Raw genomic sequence first — 12160 nt, forward strand, 5'->3', positions numbered from 1 at the left:
GATTAAACTTCACTTGAAGTCTAAGGGGGGGAAAAAAAAGAAGTCTAAGGGGAATTTTCAAAAATATCTTGATTTTCTTCTTAAAGAATAACATAACATTTACCCTTACATAGGTCACCTGTTAGAAAATACTATTTAAGGGATATTATTATGGTTCTAGATGTATATCTTCATTATTAGAAATCACAATTAGAATGTTCTATGAACATTTTAAGAGTCAGCAGTAATATCCTTGAATTTTTGTTTTAAATATCTAGCTAGTTCACTCACTCTATGTTTAAAATTTTTTGTTTTTTAAAAAAAGATTTTACTTATTTATTGACAGAGAGAGAGAGCAAGCGAGCACAGCAGGGAGAGCAGCAGGCAGTGGGAGAGGGAGAAGCAGGCTACGTGCTGAGCAGGGAGCCCAATGTGGGGCTTGATCTCAGCACCCTGGGATCATGACCTGAACCAAAGGCAGATGTTTAACCAACTGAGACACCCAAGTACCTCTCCTTGAAATTCTTTGTTTTATTTTGACTACTGGTCTATTTATCTGTACTACCCTTAAATTCTCTGAAGTTGATTTCTAAATCAAAGGACATACACACTTCAATTTTTTTTTTAATTTACTTTAGGGAACCTTTAAATACATTTTTGAAATAACTCAAAATATCACCTAGTGCTGACTTCATCAGTTCTACTATATCCTACCTTAAAAAATTTTTTCCAAATAAAACAAACCATAGTATATCTCATTCCAAAGTTTGTCCTGAGCAACCAAAACTTTTGCCAGCCTTATGACTCATATTTCCATAAGATGATATGTAGTATATAATAATATAAATGTATATACATATTTATGTGTATATTTTATATAAATACTTATGTATTTGTGTATATTTTATACATATATATGCAATTATTAGCACGTATCATATATCATAAATCCACTATGGATATTTGGCAGAATACAAGGAATATGTTTTCATGATGGATTAGGTTTCTTCAGTCCATCCTTACTTAGCCACATAATACCACATAGTAATTATCTTTTATCAGGCTTAGGTAAGAATGATATTTAATAAACTAGAGCATAGCTGTGGGGAATTGCCTGAGGCATGGTTTTGTAGTTTAAAACAAAGTGTACTTTTTAAAAGTTAATAACTATATGCTTTCATCAACATATAGCTGAATGCTTACAATTATTGATGTTGTGTACCTCTAGCTCCTAGGTAAGTTAGGACTGTAAACATACTTTGCTAATTAGAATTGGAAAGAAAATTAAACAATGGGGCATTGGGATCTGACCTGAGTTTTCACTTCAATCTGTAACTCTTGAAGCTGATGTGAACTGTAACTTTCTTGTTTTCAGAGAAAAGATGAGACAGTTGATAGAATGTATTCTGTTGCTATAAACACCAAGTCAAGAAAAGTATTAATCAAATACCTATTCTTTACCCAACAACCATAGGTAAAAGTTCAAATTAGATCCAGAATTCAGCTTTATCATGGTATTGAGAACAGCACCACCTCATCTTTTCTTTCTAGTGCTTCTTGGTGCTCCTTTTTATAAAATATGTATCGTTGCTTATAGGTAAATAATTATACAATACAATACGCTCATTAGAAGCAAAATTTTATTTTTTTGTTGTTTTTCTTTCAAGTACTACTTTAAATTCCAATTAGTTAACATACAGTGTAATAGTAGGTTCAGGAGTAGAATTCAGTAATTCATCCCTTACATAAAACACCCAGATAGGGATCCCTGGGTGGCGCAGCGGTTTGGCGCCTGCTTTTGGCCCGGGGTGCGATCCTGGAGACCCGTGATCGAGTCCCACATCGGGCTCTCTGCATGGAGCCTGCTTCTCCCTCTGCCTGTGTCTCTGCCTCTCTGTCTCTCTCTGTGTGACTATCATGAATAAATAAATAAAATTTAAAAACAACAACAACAACAACAAAAAACACCCAGGTAGAAGCAAAGTTTTAATTGAGGAAAAGAGGGGGAAGGCAACTTATATTAACAGATTGTCATAGATTTAGTACTATTTCTTTAAATATTAAAAATAAGGTACTTTAAAAACTAAAACCAAAAAAAGCAGACAATATTTTTATAGGTTATTTTCACCAAGTAATTGGTTTGATCTACTTTATTGAAAGAAGAAGTTGAAATTACTAAGAGAAAATGTTCATTGAGTTATTGTCTTTTTTTTAAACCTATGGGAAGTACTTTATCATGTGACACCACATAACAGCCATATTTACAGACACCTAACCATAGTGTAGATTTGAATAGGGAGATGGCTCAAAAATAGCAATAGTAGTAGTTCCAAGTATTGACCTTTATTTGATAAAGGAAAAGCAGTTTTGATGATTGATTTATCAGAGTTTTAAAATGCAATTTTATATAGTTCTTATTTTCTTAAAAGAACTACTGTTTTATTTTTATTTTTTTTTAAATATTTTATTTATTTATTCATGAGAGACACACAGAGAGAGGCAGAGATATAGGCAGAGGGAGAAGCAGGCCCCACGCAGGGAGCCCGATGTGGGACTCGATCCCGGGACCCCAGGATCATGCCCAGGGCCGAAGGCAGGCACTAAACCTCTGAGCCACCCAGGGATCCCCAAGAACTACTGTTTTAAACCAAATATAAACAAGGTACGGTTTATTCACATAACAAAACTGCATTTGAAAACAAGCTTAAAAATTTCCCACCTCAGTCTTTTTTTCTCTTCTCAGCATTACAAATGCTTCATTCCATCATTCTGAACTCTTCAGCATCTTCCATGTCATTTCCAGGGGCATCCCTGAGAAGTAGTGAATGTCTGTCTTCCTTCAGAAAGACACAGATAACCTGGAATTTTTCTTACCATATTCTCCAATATTTCTACAACTCCTACTTTCTGCTCTTTTGAGATATCCCTTTTTGTGGCACATCTGGAAAAACATACAGCTAGAAACCTTTTCAGCTAGGAACCTGAAAACCTAAATTATGAGGCTGGCTATGTCATAACCTAGAGAATAATCCTAAATAGTCATGAAAACTCCCCAGTCCTCTGTTCTTAACTGCAAAATATAAGTCACATTTATTCAGTCTTTTATTATTATGTATCTTCACAATAACCATCAGATTTAAGTAAGGCAGCATTCTACTCACTTTATTTTCAAAATAGAGCATAGCTGTGGGGAATTGCCTGAGGCATGGTTTTGTAGTTTAAAATGAAAAAAGTCATTTTAATTTCAAAAAGAAAAAAAAAAGTTGAACTCCTTGAGGTATGTTAATTTTGTCTTTTTACATAGTAAAAATATTATTTCCTTGAGTGATGGTTGCCAGAATCTTGTTCAGATTAGAATGCAGTGAGTAAATTGACAAAAACAGTGATTTGTTGAAAGAGTAGAAAAAATAAGGAAATAATCCTCATATTTTAACTGAACTTTATGAATTACAATAGGATTAGAATCAACAACATGTATTTTTGCTTACCCATATGTCTATATCCCGATTAACATCTTGTTCATTCTTAATCCTAAATATCGCAAAGTAGAGCCCTTAGATGAAAATATGTTAAAACTGGAACAAAGGCCTATCTCTGTATATATAAACAAATTTGAAGCATAATTATTCTATTGATTGCTTATAAAGTGTTCTTTATTTAAGTATCTGTTCCACTTTCTGAATATACAGTAAATGCAAAACAGATTTAATATTGCTAGAGAAACTGTATGTTGAATTTAATAGGAAAATATCACGTATATAATCTGTGATTTAAGAAATGAACTGATAGTTAAGAAGGTAGAAAATAAATTGTGCCACAGCATTTTGGTGTGTTTAATAATTAGTAGTGATTAAAATGCTAATAAAACAGAAAATTACCTATTAAAGTATATTTTCCTCTTGGAGAAATTAAATATCATTCAAAATGTAAATAAAACAGTAATTTCTATTAATTTGATGTCTTTATTTTGAAGTATCGTGTAAAAATGTTGATTGTCTTAAACTTCATTGTCGTTCCAGAGTATCTGACTGTGTTCTCACAGATGATTGCATTCCATGATCCAGAGTTGAGCAATCATCTCAATGAGATTGGATTTATTCCAGATGTAAGTACTTGGTACATTAATAGAACATGAAATAAAAAATAAAGCAAAAATTGGTAGCACAAAGGGGTACTGTTTTTAAAAATTTGTTGTTGGGCAGCCCCAGTGGCGCAGCTGTTTAGCACTGCCTGCAGCCCAGGGCCTGATCTTGGAGACCGGGGATCGAGTCCCACATCGGGCTCGCTGCGTGGAGCCTGCTTCTCCCTCTGCCTCTCTCTCTCTCACTCTGTATCTCTCATGAGTAAATAAAATAAAATCTTAAAAAAAAAAAAAAAATTGTTGTTACGGGTATCCCCGGGTAGCTCAGCGGTTTAGTGCCGCCTTTGGCCTGGGGCATGATCCTAGAGTCCCAGAATCAAGTCTGTTGTTGGGCTCCCTGCATGGGGCCTGCTTCTCCCTCTGCCTGTGTCTCTGCCTCTCTCTCTCTCTCTCTTTCTCTTTCTCTCATGAGTAAATAAAATCTTTAAAAAAATAAAAATAAAAATTTGTTGTTCCAGGAAGTCCATATGTCTAAACCAGTTCCTATTACTAATTATAGCCTTCTGTTATAAAGTTTGTGTGATTACCTTACATATTCCCACTTTAAGTAAAGGGAAAGTATGTTGTTTTTTTGGCACTATCAAATTGTTTTGAAAAGTCCTTTAGTTCAAATGTTGTAATTGTGCTGCTATAAGTGTTTTCACTTGAATTTTATGATATTCAGGCCTGCTTTTGAAGCAGTAGGAAATTTAAACTTTAGTGAATTTTTAAGTAGCAGCTTCTGTATTTTTCTTGATATATTTCCCTCAGAAGCTTTGCCAGATTTTGGCTTACTTCATTAGCTTCTTAATAGTCCATGTCAACCCAAAAGTCAGAGTTGACTCTTAAAGATTAGTCATGGTTAGCCTGTTACTCATCAGTGTTATGTAATGTGGAGTCAAACCTCTTTTAAAAGTCTTCTGGAGTATGATATCATAGGTTTTTGTAAACCTCAAAAGAAACATATTTGATTTTTTTTTAATTTATTCATGAGAGACAGAGAGAGAGAGAGAGGCAAAGACACAGGCAGAGGGAGAAGCAGGCTCCATACAGGGAGCCCGACATGGGACTTGATCCCGGGTCCCCAGGATCACGCCCTGGGCTGAAGGCAGCACAAAACCGCCGAGCCATCCAGGCTGCCCCCCCAAAAAAAACATATTTGAGATAGAGATCTCCTCATTCCATCTTAACTTTCTTTGTTTCTTAATCATGCCTTTCCTTTTAAGGCTCTTATTCAGGGACCAGTATATTAATGGTAAGATTAGAGGTGAAAAAATGTTTATATTAACACTTAACTAATGTATTTAAAGTGTTAAAAATAATTATAGTATGAATATTTGCAGAGTACTTTGAAGTTTAAAAATATTTCCATTAACATCATTTAATTCTCAAAAACAAACCTGCAAGACATATGAAGCAGATAATTTCAGCATTTGAGAAATATAATGTTTGAGAAGATGACAAAACTAATTAGTCACAACTAAAATTTTAACTTACATCATTTGACAACCCTCTGCCCCTAGTCTAGTTTATCTTCCATTGGGAGAATAGAGACTAAAACATAGGTATACTTATTCCTAGTTCATTTCTCTTTGTATTGTGTTTTGTATTATTCTGTAATGTAACCATTCTTAACATTTACAGTGTCTTTTGCTTCTAGGCTTCTGGAGAAATACCTTTTACTTAAGTACCTGGTTTATTCTGTGAGGGCTCCAAAAAGAACATATACAGGTTAAGAAATAAAATAAGGACAAGCCCTATAATTATATAGTGATAAAAGACCTTATAAACAAAAGAAAAAAAAAGAAAAAAGAAAAGACCTTATAAACAAAAAATTAACCAGTATACATATTATCATGTTAAGTATTCAGTTTTTACATAACCCCACCTTTCTTACTTCACATAATGGGAGGTATAAGACAAAACTACATTAAATATTATGGCTGGAGTTGAAGAAATTATAGAGGATCTGACTGCCAAGTTGGTAATGGAATAAAGTATTTGAGGGGAAAAGAATACTAATAGCTAAAACAAAGACTAAAAGAAGGGATTATTTTCAAAGAATTCTCTTGAAAGTACCTAACTATGCCCAGTAGTGAACAGAAAATTGCACTGGGCCAGGCGTGTTGGTGATTGACAAAAAAAAAATTTATGCAGAAAAATATGTATGGAATTACAAAGATAGCCTGATAAAATTTTGAGACATATTCATGAATATAGATGATATTAAGAAAGGACTCATCAAAGGAAATATATAGTCTATATTTGCTTTAGTTAATCAGAAAAATTGAATTCTGAATGAGTATAGTATGAGGATGGTGAGCAAAAAATATTGCTAAAAAAATAATGCTAACATATATTAAGTGCTTATTGTGTGCCAAGCCCTGCTCCACCCTCTTTAAATAAGCCACTTATCTAATCCTCACAAACTTATAAATCTAATTGAACAATGACTATTAAATATTTATACATAAAATTAATTTAGAAAAGGCTAATAGCTGAATAGAAATAAAATTTTAACTAACAGTAATAGAAAAAGATAAGAGTAGGTGAAAACTCAGCTTAAAAGTGTTGTAATGTTTTTATATTATATGAAGGAAAAATAAATATACTCCTTATACTTTAACATCAAGTCAGGGATCTTTTCACATCTGGGATTTGATTTAACTCCACTGAAAACTAATAAATAAGCCTGTTACAGTTTCATAGGTGCTAGCAGAAAACCCAAGACTCCTGGTTCAGAGACAAAGGATATTATCCCTCATAGCACAGCAGACAGCAGGAGTATTAGCATATATATCTTGATTTTCTAACCATAAATACATTTTCTAATATGTTTGTATCAAAACAGCCTTGGAAAATATAATCGAGGGATGCCTGCGTGGCCCAGCGGTTGAGCATCTGCCTTTGGCTCAGGGCGTGATCCCGGGGTCCTGGGATTGGGTCCCACATTGGGTTCCTTGCAGGGAGCCTGCTTCTTCCTCAGCCTGTGTCTCTGCCTCTCTCTGACTCTCATGAATAAATAAATAAAATCTTTAACAACAACAACAACAAAATAAATAAATAAATAAATAAATATATATATATATATATATACATATATATGTTTTTTTCCAGAATAAAAGGCAGTTAGTGTCTCCACTCACAAGAAATGCAGAAGTATAGAATGCATATTAAAATTTTAATGGTAATCATTAAGGAAATAGAAAGAGAATGTATAACTTCTAAATCAATGGGAGGGGTGAGGGGGTGTGTGGAGCAAAGTCAACCGAAACTATAAAAACATCATAGAATGTAAGCTAATTAGATTGCCTAATAAAAGAAATTTTCCGACATTTAAGAAATCCATCTGTATGCTATTTATGAGATAAAAATTTAAGGATATTGGTCAAAGAAGGAGATAAAAAATATGAGTTAGGCGAATATTAACCCAAAGAAAACTAATGCAGTGATATTAATATAAACTAGTAAAACAAAAAACATAAAACAGACATACCCATAAATAGATACTGGTATGTTACAGAAATGGCTCTATAAATCATTTAGAAAAGAGCAGATTGTCAAACAAATGGCTCTAATACAGTGGGTAACTACATGGAAGGGAGGTGGAAATGAAAGCCAATTTCATATGATATATAAAAATAAGTTCTAGATTGACTAGAAGACCTAATTAAGGAGTGTCATATTCATTATTTACATCTAGGAAGGAATTTTCACAGAAGTTACAGAAAGTACAAACATAATATTTTAAAAAGAGAAAATTAGAGGAGTGATACAAAGGAGCCTTCCGTTCTATTGATAATGTATTATTTTGATTTTTTAAATTTCTAAAACAATTGTCAAAAATTGTTAATTTCTGTTAAATCTGAATGGAGAGTATATATTGGTGTTTATTAAATGTGCTGCTACAGAGGGTGAGGTAATTATTCAATAATATATATGTGATATCTTTGATTTATGCTTCCCTCTTATTATGACCCCCCTCAATAATTAATGGGGCATTTTTGTGTAATTTATTTTTTTAAAGATATTATTTATTCATGAGAGAGATATGCAGAGACACAGGCAGAGGGAGAAGCAGGCTCCCTGCAGGGAGCCTGACATGGGACTCGATCCTGTGTCTCCAGGATCAGGCCCTGGGCTGAAGGCAGCAATAAACTGCTGAGCCACCTGGGCTGCCCTTTTTGTGTAATTTCTTGTAAAAATTCTTTAATACTGGTATTATTATGAAGTAATACTGATTTATATATGTACTATGATTAATCTTACGAGATACAAGTCATATGGGATGGGAAACAGTTTCTTGTGTGATGAGAATGTCTACTACATGACAAGTGCTGAGCCTCACTGGCCCCCATCCACTGATTGCCTGTAGTAATCCCCTAATTATGATGACAATTAAATGCTTGCATGTATTTCTGAAAAGTGACTCTACATATATTTCCAAACACCCTCTAGAGAATACTTTTTTCAATATTGAGAATCCTAGATTAAACAAAGAAAAATAAGGGAAAGGAGAATATGTCTCACCGAGAAAAAAATGTCTTTTTACAATTCTCTTGTCTCAGAGACTAAGCAAACTGCAAGGTATTTAGCAAAGATAAAATTTTAATAGAAGATTGAGGGTTTTTTCTAAATCTTTTATCTTGCTTTTTGTTTTGTTTTTTTATTGTTGGCCTGTTTCTCGTCTGTAGATAATATGAAAATATTAAGACTACTTTTAAGTTTAATTGTGAAAACAGATTTGGTATTTTTAATACAGAGAGTGTTGATAGTGAATACTGGTGGAAAGCATGTGATGATATGCAGGTTTTTTTTTTAATTTTATTTATTTATGATAGGCACACAGTGAGAGAGAGAGAGAGAGAGAGAGAGAGAGAGAGAGGCAGAGACACAGGCAGAGGGAGAAGCAGGCTCCATGCACCGGGAGCCCGACGTGGGACTCGATCCCGGGTCTCCAGGATCGCGGCCTGGGCCAAAGGCAGGCGCCAAACCGCTGCACCACCCAGGGATCCCCCATATGCAGGATTTTTCTAACATTTTACTTTATTAATAATCACATATTTTTAGTTGCATTTCAGTAGTTTGTGCAGTAGGTTTTGTTTCTTTGTTTCCCCTTGAATTACTATCTTCAGTGTTCTACTTTTAAAATAATTGCTTAGGTGACTTTCTGCATCACTAACAGTATAGGCTAGGTTCATTGAGGGCAGGGGTGGGCACTTTTGTAGTAAGATTCTGAACCAAGTTTCCTACTCAGTAACTAATCCTATCAAAGTAAGCCCTCATTAATCTCCCATCATTGAAATGCAGGCTCTCGTTGCAGGAAAGACTGATTTCTGGCTCCTTTCCATTTGCTGTGGGTCACAGAATTCTAAATATTGAGCACTGTTGGAGCTTGAATAGTTAGGAATACTGTGCACTGATGTGATGCTTAGATTATATATGTCATGGTAGTTATGTGATTTACATATAAATAGTGTGAGTAACTTGTATTTGGCAAAATTGGGGCCAGGGTGATTTTTATCATTTTTGTTTTGGTGTATGTTTCTGCTTCTGAAAATATACAAGGCCTTTGAAATGAGAACATAAAAGTATGTTTCTTCATTCCTAAGGAAACTATTTTTCTGAAATGCCATGAATAGCATTCAGCTTACAAATTATGAAAAGTTGTCAGGTGGCCATTAAGATAAATGATAAGAGCTGTATCTCAGTTCTATATGTGCCTTTTGAACCTACCGTCACTTCTAAAGATAAAGCAAACAAATTCAGTGGTAAGCAAGTATGGTGGCAAACCATTGTCATTTAACTGCAATATTAATGGATGCTTATACTACTACTGACTCCTTTCTTCTCAAAATTTATATTCAGCTTGGTTTATACTAACAGAAAATGTGAAAGGATTACTAAGAAATATTTTTTCATTTGTTTTTATTGAAGTTAGATTTGCCAACATAGAGTATAACACCCAGTGCTCATCCCATCAAGTGCCCTCCTCAGTGCCTGTCACCCACTTACCCCAAACTCCTGCCCACATCCCCTTCCGCAACCCTTTTTTCATTTTCCAGAGTTAGGAGTGTCTAATAGTTTGTCTCCCTCTCTCATTTTTCCCACTCAGTTGCCCTCCTTTCCCTTATAATCCCTTTCATATTCCTTATATTCCCCATATGAGTGAAACCATATGGTGATTGTCCTTCTCCGATTGACTTATTTCACTCAGCATAATACCCTCCAGTTCCATCCACATCAGAGCAAATGGTGGGTATTCATCCTTTCTGCTAGCTGAGTAATACTCCATTGTGTGTGTGTGTGTGTGTGTGTGTGTGTGTGTGTGTGTGTGTATAGATCTTCTCTATCCATTCATCTGTCGAAGGACATCGTGACTTCTTCCATAGTTTGGCTATTGTGGACATTGCTGCTATGAACATTGAGGTGCAGGTGTCCTACCATTTCACTACATCTGTATCTTTGAGATAAATATGCAGTGGTGCAATTGCTGAGTCGGAGGGTAGCTCTATTTTTAACTTTTTGAGGAACCTCCACACAGCTTTCTAGAGTGGCTGCATCAGCTTGCTTTCCCACTAACAGTGCAAGAGGGTTCCCCTTTCTCCAAATCCTCTCCAACATTTGTTGTTCCCTGTCTTGTTAATTTTCGCCATTCTCACTGGTGTGAAGTCATATCTCATTGTGGTTTTGATTTGTATTTCGCTGATGGCAGGTGATGCAGAGCATTTTCTCATGTGCTTGTTGGCCATGTCTATGTCTTCCTCTGTGAGATTTCTGTTCATGTCTTTCGCCCATTTCATGATTGGATTTTTGGTTTCTTCACTGTTGAGTTTAATAAGTTCTTTATAGATCTTGGATACTAGCCCTTTATCTGATATGTCATTTGCAAATATCTTCTCCCATTCTGTAGGTTGTCTTTAGGTTTGGTGACTGTTTCTTTTGCTGTGCAGAAGCTTTTTATCTTGATTAAGTCCCAATAATTCATTTTTGCTTTTGTTTCCCTTGCCTTCATAGATGTATCTTGCAAAAAGTTGCTGTGGCCATGTTCAAAAAGGGTGTTGCCTGTGTTCTCCTCTAGGATTTTGGTGGATTCTTGTCTCACATTTGGATCTTTCAACCATTTTGACTTTATCTTTGTATATGGTGTAAGAGAATGGCCTAGTTTCATTCTTCTGCATGTGGCTGTCCATTTTCCCTGCACCATTTATTGAAGAGACTGTCCTTTTTCCAGTGGATATTCTTTCCTGCTACCTCGAATATTAGTTGACCATAGAGTTGAGGGCCCATTTTTAGGTTCTCTATTCTGTTCCATTGATCTATGTGTCTTTTTTTGTGCCAGGACCTGTCTTGATGATCACAGCTTTGTAATACAGCTTGAAATCTGGCATTGTGATGCCCCCAGCATTGGTTTTCTTTTTCAATATTCCCCTGGCTATTCGGGATCTTTTCTGATTCCATACAAATCTTAAGATTATTTATTCCAACTCTGTGAAGGAGGTCCTGGTATTTTGATAGGGATTGCATTGAATGTGTAAATTGCTCTGGGTAGCATTGACATTTTCACAATGTTTATTCTTCCAACCCATGAGCATGGAATATTTTTCCATCTCTTTGTGTCTTCCTCAGTTTCTTTCAGAAGTGTTCTGTAGGTTTTAAGGTATAGATCCTTTACCTCTTTGGTTAGGTTTATTCCTAGGTATCTTATGCTTTTGGGTACAATTGTAAATGGGATTGATTCCTTCATTTCTCTTTCTTCAGTCCATTATTAGTGTATAGAAATGCCACTGATGTCTGGGCATTGATTTTGTATCCTGCCACACTGCCGAATTGCTGTATGAGTTCTAGCAATCTTGGGGTGGAGTCTTTTGGGTTTTCTATATACAGTATCATGTCATCGGCGAAGAGGGAGAGTTTGACTTCTTCTTTGCCAATTTGAATGCCTTTTATTTCTTTTTGTTATCTGATTCCTGGGCTAGGACTTCTACTACTATGTTGAATTAGCAGTGGTGAGAGTGGACATCCCTGACGTGTTCCTGACCTTAGGGGAAAGGCTCTCAG

At 35.1% G+C, this 12160-nt stretch overlaps 1 protein-coding gene across 4 annotated transcripts in view; it reads left to right on the top strand.

Annotated features, from left to right (window-relative positions):
- The window catches only part of TBCK (TBC1 domain containing kinase), a 219810-nt gene that overhangs the window by 99175 nt on the left and 108475 nt on the right, over positions 1–12160 (top strand). For all 4 annotated transcript variants that reach the window (XM_026017616.2, XM_026017615.2, XM_072755530.1 and 1 more), the window contains one exon: positions 3999–4084. In XM_026017616.2, coding sequence (XP_025873401.1) covers positions 3999–4084 — 86 coding nt within the window. The remainder of the gene's footprint in view (positions 1–3998; positions 4085–12160) is intronic.

This window comes from Vulpes vulpes, chromosome 4, assembly GCF_048418805.1.
Source record: "Vulpes vulpes isolate BD-2025 chromosome 4, VulVul3, whole genome shotgun sequence".
NCBI classification, from domain to species: Eukaryota; Metazoa; Chordata; class Mammalia; order Carnivora; family Canidae; genus Vulpes; species Vulpes vulpes.